The 24,317-nt window shown below is 39.1% G+C and overlaps 1 protein-coding gene and 1 long non-coding RNA gene across 3 annotated transcripts in view; one reads left to right on the forward strand and one right to left on the reverse strand.

Annotated features, from left to right (window-relative positions):
• Window positions 1–363: 363 nt before the first annotated feature.
• SLC24A3 (solute carrier family 24 member 3) overlaps window positions 364–24,317 on the reverse strand; it is a 182,507-nt gene continuing 158,553 nt past the window's right edge. For both annotated transcript variants that reach the window (XM_039325992.1, XM_039325993.1), the window contains exons 13-17: window positions 22,107–22,273; window positions 20,134–20,248; window positions 16,138–16,250; window positions 2,414–2,479; window positions 364–2,019 (exon numbers count right to left, since the gene is read on the reverse strand). In XM_039325992.1, the coding sequence (XP_039181926.1) occupies window positions 1,870–2,019; window positions 2,414–2,479; window positions 16,138–16,250; window positions 20,134–20,248; window positions 22,107–22,273 (611 nt within the window). In that variant the 3' untranslated portion in view covers window positions 364–1,869. The remainder of the gene's footprint in view (window positions 2,020–2,413; window positions 2,480–16,137; window positions 16,251–20,133; window positions 20,249–22,106; window positions 22,274–24,317) is intronic.
• On the forward strand, window positions 8,880–11,592 carry LOC120300236. The gene is made up of 2 exons (XR_005554609.1): window positions 8,880–10,425; window positions 10,712–11,592. It is a non-coding gene; the product is annotated as an uncharacterized LOC120300236 (long non-coding RNA).

Here is a 24,317-nt window from a genome sequence, read left to right on the forward strand (position 1 = left end):
ATAAGGAAGCACTAAAAAATAAATTGATGGGTAAATTGAAAGGTGTGTTTATGCCCAGGCATCAGCTTGCTGTTTCTCTGTTAAGAATAACCTTTGTGAATTATGTAGATAAAATCTTCCTTGCACATTTGCCTAGCAAAAGATCCCTTCTTATAAAAGCAGAGTAAAACAAAGCATACGCATATATACCAAATAAAACAAAACAGGACAGTCCGGGCCTAAATGTCACTGGGACAGTCAGGAATGCAGCTCTTATCACTGAAAATGTAATGGGAATGGATGTGGTTTACATGGAAGCTGAGGTGTCTTCAGGATTTCCAGAGTGAACAGAGCAAACTACATTAAAGACAGCAGAGTCAATGGAACATTGAAGGGGGACTTTATCATAGCTTTCTCTGTCAAAATCTAATCCTCTTTGTCAAGAAAACTAAAAATAAGTGCTATGCAATTTTGTGGTAAATAGCAGGAAGAACTCACCAACAAAGATTCCTAAAATAGGATTTGCATAAGCAAACCACCCAGTGGGATACAAAAGGAAAAAACAATAACATGCCCACCCAGGTCCAGTGTATCCTTCGCAGAATGGTAAATGATAACATCAGCAATAATATATGTGCAAAATATGCTTTTTACAAACCAGTGTCTTCAACTAATTATTTTAAAACATGTGCTATATTCCCTTCTCAACTAATCTCCCTTTACATCCATTTCCTCTTCTCCAGTCTCCAAACATTAACAGGTGGTCTGATGATCCCAAAATCTGAATTTTGTTTTGGATCAAAACAATTTTGGTTCAGAACTTAATGTGGTCCTGAAGTTGATATGTGTGGGGACACAGATTTTTTTCAACTGCACTATTTTTTAAGACACAAGAATATTAATGCTTACCTTAAGAAACTGTTGCCAGGATAAAGAGGAAAGGGAGGGTAATAAAGTACTTTTCAATCTAAAAGTGCTAAAGGAATAATCTCAATAAACATCGAGAACCCATAAAAGATTAGTCCAGGCATTGTATTTTAAATTAAAAGGGAAAAAAAGAGTTAAATCTCCTTTGAGTCACATTTGGCTCCTGGTGACTTCATGGATACATCCATGTAGTTTTCTTGGCAATAATCAAGTTAAAAACCAGGACTCCATCTTGTGAGCCTGCCGGGGTCGGTAGGCCTAAACTATTGCTTGGAAATATTCTAAACAACCTAGTGATCACATTCTGCGGTTAAGAATAAAATGGCAGCAAGGTTCAACTCTACAGTCTGAATTCAGTTAAGATTCCTCCCAAATCTCTTTCTGGGATACATTACTTCCCGTAAGGAAGTCATTACGTACCACTTCTGAAAAGTATAGGTCCATTTGTGTTAGTAAGTACCTGGAATTCAGTTCTCACAGCACTGTTTATGACATCGGAATCATCCAATGAGATGCAGTATTCCACAAAGTAGATAAGTTGCAAGGAAACTTTCTTAGGAAAGAAGAATAAAATAAATTCCTTTCATTTTTCTCCAAAAGCAGTCAATGCAATGTACCCTCTTCTTTGTATCTTAGCTATAGTCTCAATTCATAAATTAGTCTTCCATCAAATAACTTAAAAAAACTGTAATAGTTCAGTTTCTCTGGCTCAGGGCCAGGGAAAAGTTAGTTTGCCCATCAGAGCTTCTGAATTTGTAAATCTTCACATCAATATAGGTGGTTTCCAGGTGAGCGTTTGTATGTGTGAAAAGATGGCTTAGAAAGAGACTAAGCCAAGATAAGAAGAGGCCCCACTGAACTTCACAGCCTTCATAGGGGACCTCATGCTGCTTGGAAATGCCAACCATTTTCATATTGCACTGGTACAGAAGGAAGTTGCCTCTCAACAGACTGTCCATAGGATCAATGATCTTTGCACATAGGCAAATTTACAAAAGTGAAGACATTAAATTCTGTCATGATGGAGAAACACAAGAAGATTCCATAGAGGGAAAGGCACACAAACCCCAGCTTCTTATCTAACTTCCACTTGTTCAAATGAACTCCAAACACCTAGAAATAGAAAGAAAGTCATTACTACTATATAAATCTAGAGATGGCTCTCCCATATCTATGAACCAATGTGAATAATCTTCTCTCCATTAATCCCTCTTACAAATCAACAGCATTTCTTCTTCCAATAACAACAATCTGGCCTAAGTTCCTTGACAAAGAGATGTTTATGAGAACAGATTTATAATACTGAAATTAAAAAACTGTTCAGTTTCATCCTTGGTACAATCTGATAAGATCCAATTTGCAGGTCTAAATGTTGCTTTGCTTTCCATCTAAACATGGTACTGATACAGTTTGAAGATCAGCCATGGGTATTGCCTCTGTGATTTTTTCCCCTCATGGCCAACATGCCTACGATCGCTTTTTAAAAAATAAAATATTATATACTTACCGTGACAAAAACTGAAGCTAGCAACAAGCCCACAGAATAGATAAGTCCACGACTATTCAATCGAATCTGAAAAATTGGTAGGATATGTTAAGAATCCTGTTATTCACATTATTTCCAATGAACTGTAATTATAATTTCTGTGCAAAAGAAAACTAGCTGTCAGAACTGTATACAGTATTAAGCAAGTCTGTTACGCCACATCTGTAGGATCAAACGAATGCTGCATTTGGAGTATTGCTGGACCCTACCAGGAGGATCAGCTCAAGTCTTCTACACTGTACCCTCTTTCCAAAAGGCCATGGCCAATGAGAAGTTCATAATGCTAGAGAACAAAGGTGATGGTCTTTCTCTGTAGTTTGGTAGTCTGAGATTCATAAGGCATGGATGAGTAATTGTGGCTAAAGGCTCTTGAAAAATCCACCTAACTTAGCCAAATTTTCACACATGTCTCCCTACACTCCTGATACAATAAAGCTAGAAAAGTTTTCTACAAATCTTCTACATTGCAGAAATAACTGGAGAGGTTCAGTCTCCAGTTAATCTGGCACCTGGCACCAAGAACTTGACACTCCCTAGTTTCTTGGGCTGTAAAACAAAGGGGGAGAGCTGTTATTTTCAGGCTTGCAAGATTCTGTAATCTTACAGTAAAGTAAGATGGTTGTGCTTCCTGTCTGAACTATTTTGCAAAGCTCACATTGTGTGAATAAAGCAAGGGTGACTAATGTGTATATTGCTCTGGCTAGCATTTACAAAGACATATTTGAAATTGCTTAGACATGAAGTACCAGAAAGCACAGTGTGTTCTGGGATTTGGGTAGTTTTTGCAGGAAGAATGAAATCAAGGGCTTTTCTCTAAAACACAGTTTGTCATGTTCAAAGACTGCTTAGTTGCCAAAGGCAAGAGTTGCTCTTATACAGAACAGAGTTCTATTTTTTAAGAAGTCTCTTGCTTCAATTCAGGTCTTTTCTTCTGTGATTTAAGTGCTAAAGGCAACAGCTGTTCTTACATGGAACAGTTGCATTTTCCCTTTTTTGTATTTTACCTAAAGAGAAATCTGTAAAAAAAACCCTCATGCTGAAAAGACTTTCAGTTCTTCATATTTGCTCGAGGAGAGAATGATAAAGCCCGCCAGAAAAGGAAACTTATGCCTTATCTGAAGTGTGTGAACTTTGACTTCTCATTATCTCATGATGGGATTCATGATATGACGTAAGAAAGTCAAAAATGCTTAACATCATGCCAAATGTGTCCAATCTATCCAACTCAATGACTTAAAGAAATGGATGCTAACCTGCAACTTCAAGGTTTTTTCCTTGCTGTAGAATCATTTTCCACGAGCAGCAAATAACAAGTTAAAAGTTATCTAGCTATCATTACTCAATACCTTGCTTAATGACCATTCATTCAGTGACCATTTGAAGTTACAATGACACTGAAAAAGTGATTTAGGACCATCACAACATCCCTGTGATCATGTGATTGTAATCTGGGCATTTGGCAACTAGCTCGCCCTTATGCAGTCATGTGAATGCCATTTGCGACCTTCCCAGACAGCTCCCGACAGGCAAAGTCAGTGAGTAAGCTGGCAGGAGGTTACAAGTCACTTGATGTCTTGCTTAACAGCATGGGTGATTTGCTTAATGATTGTGTCAAAAAAGGTTGTGAAATTGGATGCATTTATATGATGCCTCACTTAACAACTGTACCACTCAATGACAAGCTTTCCAGTCTCACTTGTGATTGTAAGTCAAGGACTTATTGTACTATAATTTTATGTTTCTATTGGGTAAAATGGAAAACTCTATTTCAGTTTCAGGTGTGTTGCTTTGTTTGATCATTCCCTTTAAGCTTTAGAAGCCAGAATGCATGTTGCAGAAGATGAATAAGCAGGGCTTTTTTTTCTCATAGAACGCCCAGAATGGAGTTCTGGCACCTTTTTTGGATGGAACCTTGTAGGGTAGGCAAGGCAGGTTGTATGACGTGTGTGTGTTCCGGCACCTTTTTTTTTTTTTAGAAAAAAAGCACTGTGAATAAGCATAAATAAATAACTGTTTGTGGTGGTGCACTGTTTAGATTTCTGATCCTCCTCTGATATATTGACCAGTATACTTAAGGACTGGACTAGGTCTGGGAAGAGTTTAGTCCAGTCATGGAAATTTACGACATGGCTTTTAGCCAGTCACTACAGGTAGTTCTCGACTTACAACAGTTCATTTAGTGACTGTTCAAAATTACAATGGCACTGAAAAAAGTTGAGTTATGACCATTTTTCATACTTACGACCATTGCAGCATCCCAACGGTCATGTGATGAAAATTCGGATGCTTGGCTAACTGACTCATATTTATGATGGTCGCAGTGTCCCAGCAGTCATGCGATCCCCTTTTGCGACCTTCTGTCAAGCAAAATCACTGGGGAAGCCAGATGCACTTAACAATCGTGTCATCAACTTAACAACTGCAATAGTGTCAAGAAAGTTCGTAAAATGGGGCAAAGTTCACTTAGCAAATGTGTCCCGTAGCAGCAGAAATTTTGGGCTCAACTGTGGCCATAAGTCAAGGACTACCTGCATTTCTCAACCCAGCCTACTTTTCATAGTTGTTCTGAAGAAAAATTGGAAATGGGAACACTAGGCTGCTTTTGAGGAAAAGTTGGATAACAAAAACATGAATGAATTTTACAACATAGCATAACCAACCCATGGATAAAAGAGGAAACAAACCAGAAATAAGGTACCATGTATGAATGTAATAAGATGCTGTGTATGAACTTAGGATAATCATTACTAACCTCATATAGAAGCCCATAGATCTATCTACCCGTTTATTGAGCTTGGCTGCATAATCTTCTGTGCTACTGCTCCTATCTAGACTACGCAAATTCACCCTCTACTTCTGCATTAATTTATTTTGCTTCCAATGGATATTTGTCTAGCTTCTTCAGTCAGCTTGCATTAAGATTGGTGTTGCTTTTTCCCAGGCTAACTTAGATTCATTTGATACAGATTACAGTACAGTGTTGCCTTCAGCTTGCATTTGGCTAAATTGCATCTCCTCCATTGCCAATTTGGTGTGCATTACACATGCATTCCAGATTTCCTTCTGGAAACTGCAATTATACGGAAAACTATGTTAAATTTTCAATATTTCACACTAGATTAGCATTAGATTAACATTCCCTTTGGGAGAATATAGTTTAAGTACAATATGGACAGGACAAAAGTTTAAAAATAACTTTTTAAAATAAAACAAAATCCATCAATCAATGTACTGTAAGCTTGTTTGATTGCACTTCCCAATCATCTGGCAAAATCTAAAGAAGAGGATAGTTCAGGGGTAGACAACCTTGGCTCTTTTATGACTTGTGGACTTCAACTCCCAGAATTCCTGAGCCAGCATGGCTGGCTCAGGAATTCTGGGAGTTGAAGTCCACGAGTCATAAAAGAGCCAAGGTTGCCTACCCCTCGGATAGTTGATCATAGATCACAAGTAAAAGAAATCACAGTTTAAACTGCATCGCTACAGATGAACAAAATTACAGTGTAGAATGAGAGTGTAATTTGCACATGTATCTTCTATAAAAGGGCTTTTCAACCAGTGGTACAGGTACCACCTGTGGTACATTGGCACCTGGCAGGTGGTACACGACCATCCTAGAAAAGTGGTAGCAGGGGAAAGGAATGAGCTGAACTGGTGGCAGCATTGCACAAACCTGAGCGAGATGGCTGGAGCTGCAGGACTGTCAGGGCTCAGTGGAAGCACCAGGATCAGCGCCAGGCTCCAGCTGGAGCTTGGCGCTGATCCTGGTGCTTCTGCTAAGCCCTGAAGAAGCACCAATCAGCTGGAAAGCAGCACTTATCCTAGTGCTTCTGCTGAGCCCAGAAGAAGCGCCGATCAGCTGGAATGTTGCAGCACCTCCAGGACCTTGTGATTTATATTCAGATGCTTGGCAATTGATTCATATTTATGACAGTCACATTGTCCTAGGATCATGTGAAGTGACCAAAACCTGCTGCAACCACCCAACAGGTGGGGGGAATAAAAACCAAACACCTCCACCCCACCCCCACTGCTAATCCTCAACAGAAATGCTCAGAACAATGAAAACCTCAGACAGGAGAAAGAGCGCCATCGGGTGGGCAGGCAGGTGTCTTGCTCAGCTGTGGCTTGGGGGGCACTTTTTCAATGCCATTGTAACTTCGAAGAGCCACTAAGCGAACTGTTGTAAGTTGACGACTACCTGTACTTTATCACTTTTTTCCTTTTGGGGGGGGGTCATCAAGTTTTTGACACCTTGCTAGGCAACTGGTGGTACTTGGATGTTGCCATATCCTAAAAGTGGTACAATGGGTGAAAAGTTTGAAAAGCTCTGCTCTATAATACATCTGCCCATTTTGGGGTGGGCATCTTTGTTACTTAATGTCATATTCCATAACAGATACACAGTACCAAAAATCTTAAGATTTTATTGGATTTTCTTAGTAACATCCACTTTGCAGAAACAGTACAAGCACACCTTTTTCAGGGAAAGTGTCCCATATTCTAAAATGGGAAGCAGCCTAGCCTAACCATGGGCTGATCCAGTAACAGTCACCAGGAATTTTCCAAGATTTAAGACTGAGTCCCTCCTAGGAGCTCCTTCTTGCAAAGCAGAGGGGCTATGCTAAATTCCAGCCCTTCCCTTCAGCTCTGAGAAACTGGCAGACATTCTGTGGGGAGTAGGAGTGGAGCCTGTAGGGAAGGCCCTTCATCCTGGGGATGAGGAAAACATCTGTACTCGGCCAAACTGGGAGCTCATTTTGTCTGCACTTCGTTGATCAACTACTTCTTTCCTCAACTAACACAATACAACTTTGTTCATTACTTCAAATGGATGCTGCACAAATGCTCTTATGCCCTGAGGGATGCAAACGTGCCTGGTTGCATATTCAATTAAAAAGTGACAGTATCAGCCAGCAAATATGAGTGAGTGGGAGGCCCTTGCAAGAAGCCCATCGCAATACAGAGGCCTAACCTTAAAATGGAGGGATATTAAAGTCAGTTCAGTGAAGTGGTTAAAGTGCTGGCGTAGAAACCAGGAGGCTCTGAGTTCTAGTTCTACCTTAGTCATGAAAGCCAGTTTGGTGACTTTGGATCAGTCACTCTCTCTCAGACCAGTTCACGTCACAGGATTATTGAGGTGGGGAAAATAGGAAGGAATATTAGATATGTTTGCTGCCTTGGATTATTTATAAAAATAATAAAAGTGGGATTAAAAATATCTAATTAATAATAGCATTAGGTCAACTTATTTTACAAGGTATAAAATTGTTCCACCTGAGGCTAAAACCTGAATAACTTAAGTCCAAAGAAGCTGTCCAAGACTTAAAATAGCATCTGGCATCAGCCAGAGATGGAATGAAGAACCACAAATCAGGATTAGAACAGGGTCTCTTGTGCGGTCAAGAAGGAGGTTAAGGAATTGTTAACTGTTCAGGGTTCATTTTGGAAAGGAAGTTGACTTTCAGTCAGATAAACAAGCAAATACTGTATTTCCCATGTTTTCCTACAGTAAGGTAATATAGTACCACTCAATTTAGCTTGCAGCCCACCCCAGACTTTGCTGCATTGTTACACAGAAGAACCTATCATATCTTCACATTAGAATTCCCTACTATATACAAAAGCATTGTTTTTCTAAGCACTTGTACACCACAGATCAACCCAAGCTTTGAGAGTGGGAGAGGTTCATGTAGAAATAAGAGACATGCAATCTTGAAGCTTTGCTTAATGGTATATACTGTATAGAGTGCCAATTTGGTCCAGTGGTTAAGGCATCAGGCTAGAAACCAGAAAGAGACTGTGAGTTCTAGTTCTGCCTTTGCCCTGAAAGCCAGCTGGGTGAACTGAGCCAGCCTAACTCACCTCACAGGGTTGTTGTTATGGGGAAAACAGGAGGAGGAAGGTGTATTGAATATTTTCACTGCCTTGAGTTATTTGTAAAAATAAAAAAGGAAGGATATGAACAAACAAATAAATAAGGATTGGGCTAGGCAACCATTAAATTTCAAAGGGGGAAAGGTGGATTCAAAGCAGGCATTTCATGCCACAGAGCACCTTGTGAAATCAGGACTCTGTGATGGATATGCATACTTACAAAAAGAGGCAGCTTCTTTGAGGAATTGCCAATTGGTGGAACATATGCACTCCAAATAACCTTTTCCTTTTTGAATCCAGATCACTGTGCAGTCCAAGCCTACCCTCCCCCAAAAGCCACCCCCAAGCACCAATAAATTGTATTAGTCCTATAATCAGCTTTATCTCCCATCACTAACATCACACCCCACATTTCCATTTTGAGAAACCATCACCACCACCACCACCACCACTCAGCATTTTCTGTTGAATTGCTTAGAATGTTTTGAAAAATCATAGTGATTTTAGATATAATCCTGAGTTAGGAAATATGACACATTCTTGCCTTTACTTTTACACTTGCTGGCTAGCTTCCCTGCCTGTCATTGCTAGCTCTGCTCGCTAAACAGGAAAAGTATTTCCAGATAAAATAGGCCATACGGTGTTTTACTTCTTATCTTGGCTTCAAGAACAGTTAGGGACTAGTTCTTAAATTGAAAGAGGTGAATCAGGGCATTATGGCTCATGGGTTATGGCTCCCTTCGCAGATACCTACGATGCCCTTGAACACTTATGCTCACTTATGGCAATCAAATACTTCCTTAATTGCACTTTTTATTCAGCTGCTCTCTCTGTGGGTATGCACGTATCTAGGTTCACATTTGCGGGGATTTACTGTACACTGACAACCCCTAGCTAGAAGATAGGAGAACTAACTAAGAGAAAGGCTAGAGAAGCATGCTAGTATTTCAATAGCAATACCAATAGCACTTAGATTTATATACCACTCTGTAGTGCTTTACAGTACTCCCTGGGCAGTTTACAATGTCAGCATATTGCCCCCAACAATCTCATTTTATCGACCTCAAAAGGATAGAAAGCTGAGTCAACCTTGAGCCTGTCAGGATCGAACTCCTGGCTGTGGGCAGAGTTTGCCTGCAATACTATGTTCTAACCACAGCACCACCAGGGCTGAAAACTATTTTTCTCCCCCCAAAAAGTGCCTTTGGATGGGCACAGTTCTCTCTTCCTGCCTCTTATATAATATATACACACATATAACCTGACTCCTATGAGTACATCAGTTTCTATGAGTGGAACACTATACCTATTTATGTAAAAGCAATCTTACTTAAGACATATTTTTAATAATAATGTATAGGCCTGCACTCTCACCTTTTTGGTACTAGACAACCTGCAACATGTCAGGTCATCCTTTCAGAAGTATTTCCATTTCCATAAACGGAGAAACGGAATAACCATAAGGTGGGCAAAACAGAAGTGACTTCCAACTTTCTGCTGGCTTCCCCATTGGCTTTCCTTATAGGAAGCTGTCAGGGAGTGTTGGAAATAACAACCTCATGACCACAGCTGACCACATTGGCACAGTATCTAGCATGGTACTGAAGGAGCCACAAATATGCCAAATTTCAGTCCCATGGGAATAATGGGTCCCAGATTTTTGATGAATTTTCTAAAAGAGCCCATTTGAGGTACATTGATTCAAAAACTGTTCTCCTATGAAACACTATATTGCCCCATTAATGGATATCAATAAACAGACATGTGAGTTTCTGTAGTATACAGGTTAAGGCATCAGAGTGATAATTAGTAAACTATTAGTAAACTATCCTGGATGAAGGGTCCCTGGACCTTTAAAAGTTTTCAGAAACAAGACATTTCCCAACAAAAGAGACCAATTCCCATTAGTCACCTTAGTAGTAACAGATGTGTATATTTTTGTACCTGGCTCTATTCCAGTATACACATGATCTAACTGGAACTTCAGTGGGATCATAACACATAATTAGAAATAAAGTCTGCTGGGACAGCACTTTTAAACTCCAGCTGTTTAGAACTGAAGGTGGTTAGAAAGAAAGATTTCGGCATTACTCAGGGTATGTAAATGCATTTCATATTTTCCTTCTAGAAAAACAGTTATATGGTGTCAATTTTACATGCTGCTTTAAAAAGAGTTCATGACTACGTGATCAATATTTACAATCCACCAAGTTAGGTGAAAAAAATCCACTTTCAAGCCTCTAAAAAGCTAAACAATCCTATATTGAATCAATCTGTTAATTTTTTTCTGGAGCTATATAAATATCAGGACCATGTCCAAGAAACACAATTATTTTCCAGACATATTTCTAACTAGTATTTGTTGGCTTTTATTTTCTTTAGGTTACCCAAATATTTTTAATGGCAAGCCGCCATTGTTTCAGTGGGCTCAGGGCATCTCTAGCAGACAAATCTTCTTCTAAAGGTGATGGGATGACTTCCAGATTTGAGTTACTCAGCTGGGCTCACAGATGTACAGAAAGAGAGAAGAAGAAAAGCATTCATCTGTCACCACAAAATAACTGAGGATTAAAGTTCATGCCCTGTTAACAATGCATTTCTTGTTCGTTCAACAGAAGGACTTTCTTCCTAGTTTGTAAAGTTGTTCTTTGCCTAATGAGCAATTAAAATAAAATCTTTCTGCATCGAAGTAATGCTCAATAGTATTGCATCAGTATCAACCATTTCTTACTTTGCCTTCAAAAGCAGTAAACACATGAGAGCTAGAGTATGCAGAGGCAAAACAAAATGTAAAAAATAATGTAAAATACAGAAATATCATAGAAATATTAGAGAAGATATGGTTTAAGACTTTGATTTTCATCTAGCATTGCTATACCATTAGTTTTGGTCTTGTCTCCTTAATTCCCAGAGCCAGACTGGGCACAATAACAAGAAAATGCATCTAGGATATTTTTATATTTTTACAGGGCCGCCAAATCTAATGCAGGATCATTGCATGAAAGGGCCAAGAAATAACTTTTCTTCTTGCTGGATATAAGTTCTTAGAGTCTCTTTAATGAATAAAGCAGGCAAATTTCCGTAGGGAAATTCACTGGGAGTGTTGCAACTGAAGACTTTGCAACTTTTCCATGTACTTGGTTTATAGACTCAGCTGCCCACAATGGCATTACAGCTGTGTTTCCTGGAACAAAGGTTGGATTTCTTGGGGCAAGAAAGCCTCTTGGCACATGTCTCAAAAAAAAAAAAAAAAAAAAAAAAAAGCTGGCAAACAAAAGATAGTTAGCCCTAGCTAGGATGTACTTCTTTGCATCAGCAGTGTCACACTGGGACAAAAGTCCAATGGGTGGGGGATCTATGAGGAATCAGGAAATGCACACAAAGAATAACTTAAGAAAAATGAAAGATGAACCAGTATCCCAATAACTCCCTCTTATAGCTACAGCATATTTCATTGTCACTACCGGTACATCATTGCTTCCTCTTCTCACAACAGACAAAGGATTGCATAGCTGCGTCAAGAAAGCAATATTTAAGCACCAGCCATTAGGAAGCTGATTTGCTTCCTAATGGCTGATTTGTCCTCTTGAGATTTGACCAGGAAATCACGTCTCAGGATTAAGGAGACATTTCATAGGGAAGGGAAGCCTATCAGTATAGCTCATGCCATCAACTGAGAATGTTACATACAGAGAGGAAAGGGCTTCCCTTTCTCCCCTCCCACATCATGATAGGTGAACACTTATTCAATAGCAATAGCAATACCACTTAAGACTTATATAGCACTTTGCAGCACTCTCTGGGCAATTTACAATATAAGCATTATTTGCGTATTGCCCCCAACAATCTCGAACTCCAGGCTGTGGGCAGAGTTTGCCTGCCATACTGCATTCTAATCATTGCACCACTAGGGCTCCTAAGCCCTCCTTTTCTTTTTAAGGGGGATGAGACAGTCTTTTAGATCGGGGCTGCTCCGTGGAGTTTCCAGTTCTCACAGGATGGAAAGGGGAAAAATTCCCTTCACAATTTCACTAAATAAACAGATGAGTTTACAATATACTGTTCAAAACAAGCTGACTCCAGTTCCCTTGCATGGAGAGTAAAAATAAAAAAACAGGAAGAGCAGCATTCTTTGCTTTCTAAGTCTGCTGCCACACTTGATTCAGGGAAGATGAGGACCTGTTGCTAAAGCCAAAACCAACCTATTGAAGGCCGTACATAAAATAATAGAATTATAAAATTGGAAGGAGCCATTCCAGGCCTCAGGTCTAACCCCCGATCGGTACAGTTAAAACACCCTTGACAGACAACTGTCACAATTATGCTTGAATTCATCCGTTAAAGAGATGGCTGCCAGCTCTGTCAGTACATTGGCCTGATAAATTTATTGTCGCAGATGAAAAGTTCCCCCTGCCAGCTTCTGTTGCAGCACCTCCTTTCTTGGATCTGGCAAACTTTTCTTCCTCTGGCATATTCTGAGGTGTCCGAAGTGTGTGCCTACCTGTTTGTTCCTTCTTTGCTATTTGGGGGGGGGGGGAGGAAAGTAGAGAGGAAAGTGCCTGATGCTTCCTGTTCAACCTGTTTTTGCCAGTAGTGATTTGGTACCAAATTACCCTCATTAAAGAGTTTTATGTTTCCACGAAACTCCAAAGGTTAGAATACACGGATGCTACATCCCTGCTATTTCTTTTCCTCTTCTGCTTGCTTCTCTCTATGAGGATATCTCTGTTCTCTCTTTCTTGAGTCATTGAAAGCAAAATACAAACACAGCATAGAGATAAAACAAATTTAAAGCTGAAATGAACTTAATGAAAGTGTGTGCCAAACTACTGTAATGTACATTAATATTAATAGGTATTACAATACTGCTACAAGAAGGCTTGTCCTGAAACCTGGTAATATGATCCCCAGGATCGCATCTGGAATACTCAGAGTGAAACCAATGACTATGACCTAGAAAAATAAAATGAATTGCCAAGTTGCTTAAGCTAATACATACAATGCTATCTGACCCTCTCTCTGTAATTGGCTGCATTGTTAGAGGGTTGTTGTGGATAAAAGGTTTTCCCTGCCAGCTTCCATTGAAGCACCTCCTTTCTTGGATCCGGCATTTTTTCTTCCTCTGGCACGAGCTGAAAAGTGTCTGAAGGTTAGCACACCCTATTCCAGTTCTTTTGACTCTTTGAACTTGGAACTTGCTTCAAAAATATGGCAGGTTGCTCTCACACAGGATCTCAAGATGCGACTTCAGGCCCCAGTTCATTTTCACCCTTGTTTTTTAAAGTACAGGTAGTCCTCAACTTATAGTAGTTCATTTAATGGCCATTCGAAATTACAGTGGGACTGAAAGAAGTGACTTATGACCCTTTTTTCATATTTATGACCTTTCCAGCATCCCCATAGTCACGTGATCAAAATTTGGATGCTTGGCAACTGGTTCATATTTATGACGGTTGCCGTGTCCTGGGATCATGTGATCACCTTTTGTGACCCTCTGACAAGCAAAGTCAATGGGGAAGCCGGATTCACTTAACAACTGTGTTACTAACTTAACAACTGCAGGGAGGGTTTACTTAACAAGTGTGGCAAGCAAGGTTATAAAATGGGGCAAAACTCACTTATCAACTGTCTCAATTAGCAACAGAAATGTTGGGCTCAATTGTGGTCGTAAGTCGAGGACTACCTGTACCATCTGTAAAAAAGTTTACATTTTCTCTTAGTCCTTTTTCAGATTGTATGAATTTGGTACCATCTAGTGGTTATCCAGATTTTTGCAGCCTCAAATCTGGTTGCTCTACTTTATTAAATGTAGGACAGAATGTACTGAAGAATTCAATTACATTATAGTCATTATAGTTATAGAATATAAATTTCAGTTCCTATTATAGTCCAGTTTAAGCTGTCCATTAGATATGGATTTTAACTTCATTTATTTTACATTTAGTAAATCTTACTTATCCTTAAATAGGTCAGTTCAAATTGATGCTGTTTATTCTTTTCTAGCAATACTGCTCTCAAAGACACATTCATTTTTATTATGTTTTACATTTATTGTATTTGTTTATTACCTAACTATATTTATTTAGGACTATATTAAGGATTTCGAACAGCAAAGTGTAAGTGTCCAAGGTCTCAATGCACAAAAGAATTACTCGTAGCCAGAGAAATATAGAGAAATTAGCAAACAGGCTCAGATGTCAAAAGCAAAACCAGCTCAAGACTCAGACAAGAGTCTGGAGATCAAAATTTAAGATCCAAGCAGAAAAAGGAGAGTGCACTGACTGTTGGATAATCAGTGTTGACAAAGTAACACAACTAAGATAGTCATTCAATGAAGAGCTAACCAAACACAAGTTCTTGCAGCATCTATACTCAGCTAGTGTTTTTTTCAAGCTCCCTCAGGTCTAATTGTAAGGTCATCTAACCACACTGGATTACTCTCAAGTTTCTCTCATCTTCACAATGCTCTTCCTTTCTTTTTGCCAGGGACCATTCTTGGGACTGCATTAGTGGGTCATATTCACAATGCAATGGGATTATCTGATTTTTCTTCTTCCTCTCAGAAAGCTGCTATGCCAGGGCGGGGCACATTTACATTGGATGGATAGTGAATATCCAGTTCCACAGCAGCAAAACAATCAATGTTTTGACTCTGTAAAGTAGCTTGCTCCCACTTGCTCCCTTTTCTATTTTGACTGCTTGGATACTAGCTTTTGTACCCCTAGAGCTTGGTAAACAGATTTGTTTTGTTTTGACTTCTTGACATGTGACTCTGAAAACAGCTCTTATTTTCTTTTGTGTAAACCAGTTATAAATATAATAACTATAATAACACAGGTATTGTAGAATAGCACTCGATGTGAAATGATGCTTGTGTAAGTATATAGTTTAAGTCCATTGAAAAGGATCTTGGAACTTGGACTGAAGCAGATTTCTAAGATGCCTACCAGTATATGTAGAGTAGGCATTATAACATAATAGTTTGCAAACTATTTTCTGTCACTTGTTATTCTCTTAATATTTCAGTGTTATCAATATTATTTTTTATGTTGCTACTTTCCAGCACCTTAGTTTTATGAGGCATTTGAAGGGAATATGGTAATTCCTGCATTATTATGCTAAAAAAATACAATTACTTGACATACTATAAGTGTAGTCATTCTGATCCACTTAAGGGGACAGAAAAGTGGAGTTTCTCCAAACAATTATCTTTACACTTTGGAGCGTAATCTGTAACTATTACCAATTCGTAGATTCCTATTTCAGCGCACATCCACATCATTCTAGATCAGTTTGTCCAACCTTTTGGCCTGCCGGGTCTGCACTGAGTGTGGAGGAATTGTCTTGAGTCACATATAAATAACAAAGTTCGTTTATTTTGAGAGGGGGGTCTTGTGGGATCATATTACTAATTGTCCAGGGCAGCAAGTAGCCCATGTCTGCAGGTTGGACACACTTATTCTAGATGATACCATTTTATGCTTCTCATATAATTCTCTCCCCCCCTTCCCTTTTAATTTTCTTATTGAAACCAAGACATCTAAACTGCTCAAAAGTCTTTTGGGATTGGGATACTAAAGAATGATACCAACAGGTAAACTTTTTAGTTATGTAGAGAAGGTGTATAGAGAAACTACCAGTTTTAATTGTATCCATGCCACAGGTAGTATTCCTTGCTAACAGTAAGACGGTACCAGTCAAAATTGTTATCCACCTTAATTCTTAATTTCTTCTGAGTTTTGCACATGTCTAGAAAGTTATCTTCCACCTCATGCCCTTGAATTCATTCAGCCAAATGTATAACTTACAACAGAGCCATAGTTTACTGCTAGAGTCTGTAGAGACCATGGAAGGCCAAGGCCAATTAGAATATCAAAGACATTGCTTCCGATGGAGTTAGAAACGGCCATGTCGCCCATTCCTGCAACATAAGAAAGTAAATAAGTCAGAATTACCACAAAACAGAACTACTGAAGCAAGTTCCTAAATCTATAGCTGGGCATTGCCTTTATTATAACCAGCTAAGATGTTGTAAAGCATATGTAAACTTTCTTCAGAACAAAGTATAAGCAGAAGTTAAGAAATGGAGAAATTACCACTGCATTATTATTATAGAGAAATTTTAAAAGGCTTCCTACCATTTTCCCCTTCTGTATGGCTTGAGGCTTCCTGTTCATCCTGTTTTTGTCATTGTTTTCATTAGCATAACTTAGAATGCATCAAAAGTAGTTTGCTACAAATTGCTCTCAATAAAGAGTTTAAAGTGGAGTTTCATATGAAACTCCAACGCGAAGAGTACACAATGACTATAGCCCTACTGTTCTTTCCTTTCTTCTCCTTTCTTCTCTCTGAGAGAGGTATTGTCTATTGGGTTGTTCCCAATTTTCTAGAGAATCTGTTCTTTTTTTTTCTTTTTGAGTCATTGACAGCAACATACAAATGCAGCAGAGACAGAACAGATTTAAAGATGAAATGAGCTCAATGAAATCATGTGCCGAACTACTGTAATGTATTTTAATATTAATAAATATAATAAAGTATTTAATAATTCCTGGTAAAGATAAGTATTTTGATTTATAAAATGAAAACAATAATGATACAATGCTGAGTTATTTTTACTTGAATTACATTGGTAGGGAATACTAACAATAAATGCAATCATTATTGTATACTAAATACAATGATAACTGTACCAATGATAATAATTACATGCAAAGTCCTCCATGGCATAGGAGCTGGTTACCTAGGGACCTGTCCTTCTCCCATTGTTCTGCCTGTCTGGTACATTCAGGCAGAGTGGATGTGTTCCAGGTCTCCTCTTTTCAATGTTGTTGTCATCTTACAGGACCATGGAAGCGTGCCTGCTCTGACGCAGCCCCCACCCTCTGGAATAGCATCCCTCCACAGATGCTGAGGCCCAGATAGCACTCTCCCTCCTGGGGCTCTGAAAAGCCTTTAAACCTGGCTTTGGTCCCAGGCCTGGGGTTAAGGATGAGTGATCTTGCTTTTTTTAATAGTTGTTTGATCCAGGCTGCCTTGTTTTACTTTATGTTTGTTTTGATTTAGCAATGTCCAATGAAGACAAATCTACCAACAATACTCTCCCTGGCTCCATCCAGTTGCCATCCATTACAGCCCCCTTCCCATTTCTCAGTGTGGCTTTTGATTTGAAAAAAGCTGTTGACTCTAAAGGATTAAAGAAGGATTAAAGAAAAGCTTCATCCTGTCTAGCATTTTACCCCCCCAAAAGCAACTCTTCTACAGCATTTGTGAGAAGAAATTAATACTGAAAAGGTATATCTCTTCTTAACTCAAAAGTAACAATCAGCAATCAGGATCATAAACTTGTCCTCCATAAATTATTATCATTCCCTGTCTTGCAGTAACACATTCTCTGAGTTAGATGCATTCTGTGAGGAACACAACCATATTTGAAAATGAAAAGAAAAGAAAAGAAGCATGTTAGGAGGGGTCTAGGCCCTTTAGGCTCCCACCATTGGCTGCACCCACTTCACCTTTGTATATCTGCCTCAGTTCAGTTACAGCCAGCTTTCCTCCTCCACTGGCCCTCCCCTACCATTCTCCCTGGCCAATGGGCCCCTGGCTGAAGAGTGAGGGGTGAAGGGCCAGGAGCCCATTGGCCAGGGAGAATGGCCGAGGGAGGACCAGAGGAGGAGGAAAGCTGGCTGTAAATGGGCTGAGACGGATGGCTGGAGGTGAATTGGGCACGCCCAATGGTGGGAGACTAAAGGTCCCATTCTGTGTTAGGAGAGAGGTAATAAGAAATTCTCTTCCTCATGCCAAAATTTTCAAAATTCAGTCTTTTTTCTTGAATTTCCCCCCTCTTAACTGCAGCCCTTAAAAGACTCAGCTAAATTTTACTATAATCTGGATTGAACGCTAACTATAATTTTGATGTATCCTCAACATAACAACATATATTTACAAATCTAGCCCCAACAATATAACCCAACACCAACATGAAAATAACATAAGTATCCCTAAAACTGATAAGCCTAACCCTGAATTTAACTATAACCAAGACAATATGCTAATTTAAATTTAACCTTAATATAAAACATTTACCCCATTTCAAACCTACCTTTTCCCGTGACTGATATTAAATTTAACCTTAACACTAAAACCAAAACAAACAGTGAAATTATTTATCATAATTATTTTGGCTGCCCATCTCACAAACTGTGACTCTGAGCAGTTACAATCAAACCATAAAATCAATTTTAAAAATCCAATAAATAGTACCATTTAAATGCTAGAAAAGAGCATCAGATATTATGAACAATGGAGCTACCTCATCAAGTCACAATTCACTCGTGACCTCCTGTTGATGTAACCAGGTTTTGAAGGACTTCCAGAAGGTGGGCAGAGATGGGGCCAATCTCACTTTGGGGAGGATGATGTTCCACAGAGTGTGTGCCTCAGCAGAAAAGACTTATCTCTTGGCTCCTGTCTGATGTAACTCTTTGGCAAATAGGACCTACAGCAAACCTCTTCTGCTGGACCCGATGAGATGTAGTCAGAAAAGGCAGTACCTCAAATAACCTGGCCTGTGCTACAAAACTCTTTAAAGATCAAAATGAGCATTGGAATTAGAATTTACCTTAATTCTAATAATCCCAATGGTAAATCCCAATCCTAAAAAACTAAAACCCTAAGGCCGTGGTAGCGAACCTTTGGCATGTGTGCCACAGGTGGCACGCAGAGCTCTCTCTGTGGACACGCGCGCTGTCGCCCCAGTCCTAGGCCTTCAGCAAAGTTTTATAAAACCTTTTCGCTTTAGGCCTCTGCCGCCGTGTGCAAAAAAAAAAGGTTCAATTATCAATCAATTTCAACTTCTTGCAGGGAAAAAAAAAGATCTCACAAAGTTGGAATTGATTGACTGAAATTTTTAGTCCCACCCAGTCTGCCGTTACCACCGCAGCCACGCCCACCCAGCACCCGATGATACATAAGTGGGTTTTGGGTTGCAGTTTTGGCACTCGGTCTCTAAAAGGTTCGCCATCACTGCACTAAGGAGTCTGATCCACATAGTTCCAACTCTATGTTTGGTTGCAATTTTCTACTCATTTTCTGTTTTTAAAATACAGAATTGGATCCTGTATGGCTAGAATTCAGTCTGGGAAGGGTGCTAATCTTGGCATGCTTGCTGCTGACATATTTGTTTTGGGTAGTCATGTGATTTGCAATGTCTCAGTTTACCAACATCAGTTTACCATATGCTGCATCACAGGAATATTACGTCTTCGGCATAATGCATGTAGTGTTGCAGAGATGACAAAGACTAGAACCCTCCAATTTAGAGGTTAAACCAATACATTTAATATTGGGATAGGTGAGCAAAAATGTAAAGTGGATGAGGCTGTGATTTTCAGCAGTTATGCTCAGAAAGTGTTTTGAGAGCTGCAAAAGAAAGAGAAAGAAAATGAAAAGAAAAATAAGGAGGATGGAATTATAAAGGAAGAAAAAAAGGAAGAGGTGTGGCCCTATATTTCAGGTTGTCATCCGTGTAATCCATCATAACATACCTATGGTGGAAAATCAAAGAGAGATGGGAAAGAGAAAGAAAAGGGTGTGCAAGTCTAAAGACATTCCCTATCCTTCTCAGTTATTATTTTTTTTGGCTCCCTATCTGAAAAGAGACTACTCTTTTCCGTATTATGAATATTTACTCTCTATTGTAGCAATTGTTATTTCTTTACCCCAAAACAGAATTAAAGAATGCCTTTTAAATATCTTCAAGAACTCTGTAATATTGCTCTGTATATAGCAAATTATAAACATACCTTGTCGTGCCACAATAAGGCTTGCCATGCAATCTGGTACACTGGTTCCAGCTGCCAGAAATGTGATCCCCATTATCACATCTGGAATACCCAAAGTGAAACCAATGATTGTGACCTAGAAAAATAAAATGAATTGTCAGGTGGCTTAAACACTTGTCTATATTGCCATTTGGTTTTCAGCGAGGTGCTCTGTGGATGGAGACACTTTAGGTTTTCCCACTGATCATCATGTGGCTACAATTAGTTTCTGCAGGAACAGTAGTACTTATTAGAATACTCTGGCTGAAAAAGTTATTAGATCCAATTGGATTCCCAGAAGCCTGTGCTGCAACTGGTTTGGGTGATATTATGGATGAAACCTAGAATAGGGAGCATGCAAGCTCTCAACAATTGTTACTAAGTGCACTCTCTGATCTGCTACAGTATGCACAAAGAACTTAGGTACTAACATAGTAAGGCAGATGGAGGAAAAACAGAATTTAAGAAGCACAGTTTAAAAACCACTTCATGGCTTGTGAAAAGAGAAGAATCTTCATTGCAGGCAATGACCAGTCCATAACCAAGACTTGCACTATAGTGATGTAGTGCAAATAAGCATGGGGAGGGAGGTTCTGTACATAAGACACTCACAACCTTATGATCTGCTAAGTTGTTTCAGGTTGCAAGTGACTGACTTGCACTCCCATTTCTTCTTCCCAAAATTGTTTTAGAGCATACCAAGAAGCTTGTACTACTTTTAATGAGTTATTTTGCTGACAAAATATGATATATTCAGATTATCTGGATGCCATCTTTCATATAGTCAACAATGAGGGTGTTTAATAGCTAACAATAGTTAGATTTAATCAGTTTCAATTGTGATGCTTGAATCACTGTCTCCTTAGAGCAGGGATGTCAAACTGCCGGCTCGTGGACTGGTTACATCATATGGAGGCCACGCCCACCCCAACTCCGGCAATACAAAAGAAGTTGTGATACATCATGACACATCATGTGACATGGCGAATTTGACACCCCTGCCTTAGAGGATATGCTCTATAACTAGTCCCATGGATCTTTGCTCATCTTCTTTTGTAATTTCTACCTGAGAGTAAAGATGTCTTATTTAGCAAGATAAATGATTCTTAGAGCACAAGATGCCTCCTTGTTTCAAAGAGATCTCTTTAAATTGCCTTGAAACACTCAGAGGTGGGCAACTTGTTGGGATTCGCTTGAGCAGGGGTGTCAAACTGCCAGCCCGTAGGCAGGTTGCATCATACGGAGGCTGTGCCCGCCCCAGCTCTGGCAATGCAAAAAAAGTCACGATACATCACAACACGTCATGTGACACAGCAAGTTTGACACCTGTGAGGTAGAGGAGGTGGGTTTTTACAAAACAATTTGGAAAATGTACATAGAACAGACCAATTTACTGTCTTTTAAGAATAAGCATAATGTGAAGCCCTTATAAATAGAAGAACACTAACATCCCCTAAACTCTGCTGAAGATGTTACCTAGCTTGGTAACAAAATGTTCAGAAACCAACCCATAAGCTCAGAGAACGAACCTTCACCCTCAATAGGCATAATTATTTGGGGGTGGGGGGAACAAATGGACCAGTTCAGAATTTTGTTTTTCCTGAGATTTGTGGGGAAGGGAATGCCCACAAGCCTATTTTAAGATATATACACCATAGTTTTCTGCTTTTCCTAACTCAAAAATGGCAGAAAATGGTACTTCTGTTTTTTTTGCAATTGTGACAAAGGGATGGGCAATGGCTGTTAACCAAGGAGGGGCTGCAGGTACACCTGGGGTATGAATTTTGTCACTCCTGACATCATTTCACTGATTGCTTGACAACTGTTGGGGGGACGATAATATCTTCCTTATGAGCTTCTGGCTGATTAGTGCTGAAAATGAAGGCTAGATTTTACTGCAAAAAGACAGTGCATCTACCAAATCTAAGGCTATCTTACTCAAGCCTAATACATACCATCCAGACCATCACATAGGAAAAGGCTGCAATCCAGAGCGTAGAGGAAGCAAAAGTGACCAAGAACCACTTCTCCCAGTAGGGTTTGCTACAGTTGGGCACCGTGAAGTATAAGAGCAAAGACAGAGGCCAGGTGAAGAGCCACTTGATAATTTCTATTATCCCAGCTGTAAAAAAAAATAGATCAATACATGTTATAAGATCCAAAGAGCCTTACTTGCACTTCTTATGCCACACTTTTATAAATAATCAAAGTGATGCTAAAAGCAGTGGAGAATATGGTTAGTCAGAAGTATAGAAATCTGAGTAGTTCAGGTCTGCAAACTTTCATATATTGCCAAAAAGATTGAGAGATGATGGATGGATGGACGGAAAGATATACCTTTATAGACTTTATAATAATAATTGAAGACCAGCAATTTAAAATAATAATGGGCAGAAAAGATTTTTCTTCCTGAACACTCCTGAATATGTTTTACAGGGTTTTGGCTGCTAATCATGAAAATAACCTGCAGTTTAATCTATCACATATTGTTTTATAGAAACTGTGTTTTTACACAACAGCAATGTACATCCTTTAGTACCTGTTGCTATGCTGCACACATGAAAGAAACATACAAAAGCATGGAACTGTTGTTAAAGCACACCCAGTACACCAAGTATAACTGGAATTTCTGTGGAGATCTAAAAGTAGTGACGCTCCTATTTGGAATGCAGCTCCGATATACCAAGTAATATTGTTACATATGCAAATGGGACAGTCATTACATTAAAAAGAAATGGCTACTCCAAGAGAATTAGGTTCCAGGACATAAAAATGTGGCACATGAACCACTTTTTGACCTGACAAAGATACTTTTGCCTCTGCTTCACACAAAACCTGGATTGATGAACAATTTTGTGAAGGCGATGAACAAAGAAGGTTTTCATTATTTGAGACAGATGCCTCCAAGAATAACTGGTGCCACAATTAAGGAGGCATTTTTGTTGGTCTGCAGATCAGATACGTCGTCAATGATAAGCGGTTCAAAGATCTGTTAGTAGGGATCCAAGAAAATCCTATAAAGCATTCAAGGATGTCACTGAAAAATTTCTTGGCATCTACAGAGCACAAAATTACATTCAGCTGGTTAACAAGCTTCCTACAGCATAAAAAACAACAACCATGAAATGCAACATGTCACTGAAAATTCATTTTCTGCATTCACCCTTGGACTTCTTTCTTGAAAATCTAGTGCAGTCAGTGTGAACATGGTGAAAGGTTTCACTGGGACATCGCCACAATGGAAAAACAATATCAGGGCAACTGGAATCCATCAATGCTGGCTGACTATTGTTGGACACTGCAGCGAGATGCATCAGACACTAAGTGAAATGAAGATCAGCAGCAAAACACTTTTAGACCTGTTGAACTCATGCAGCACGCCAGAAACATTATGCAATTAAATACATTATAGTCATTAAAAGTTAATTAAATAATTTCTCAAGATTTCTCAAGATTCCTATGTGATACAGTCTGGAATTATATTTTTGTTCAGTTTGAACAAATCATAATCATCAAACGTTTTTCAGGAAGCAAAACTTTTGAAAAAAAGTGTTGTTCACTGTAACATATAGGGAATGAATACAGATGAAAAAGGAAAGAAAAGGAGGGTGGGGGCTGAATACAATAACTGAAGATGATACACTGCAAATTTTTACAGGATTTAATTCAGTTAGATCTTCTGACTTCTGACAACAAATATAGTACAAAATTTAGCCCCTTGCCTGGAAACTTCACTGAACTGAAAGTTCATTACCAACTCAAATATTGTTTAGGTTGAAGGGTTATCAATTCCACTGTCCAGGGAGAATTAATTGGCAACTACTATCATTATCGTGATTTCTTATTAGAACAGAACTTCGGAGGGAATATTGTTACTGTTATGTTTCAAGTTCGGTGAGGCATTGACGAGGCGAATGGTGCAAACAACAACTCTTTATTCAGTTAACAACAGAAGCAGCACTAACTGCTGCTGAGCCACTATTTATACGGATCACTGCTAGGCGGCGGCCAATAGAATTAAAGCAGTCTTTCCCACTTAAATGCTAATTAACAAGACTGTAGACAGAAAGTCTGGGGTCTAAACGGATGCAACCGTTTGACCTTTTCCAACAGGTTTTAAAGTAATTCACATCAATACATAACAGTTACATCCTTGTTAACACTAT

Source organism: Crotalus tigris, unplaced genomic scaffold (genome assembly GCF_016545835.1).
Source record: "Crotalus tigris isolate CLP2741 ecotype Arizona unplaced genomic scaffold, ASM1654583v1 scf7180000024339.11422700, whole genome shotgun sequence".
NCBI lineage: Eukaryota > Metazoa > Chordata > Lepidosauria > Squamata > Viperidae > Crotalus > Crotalus tigris.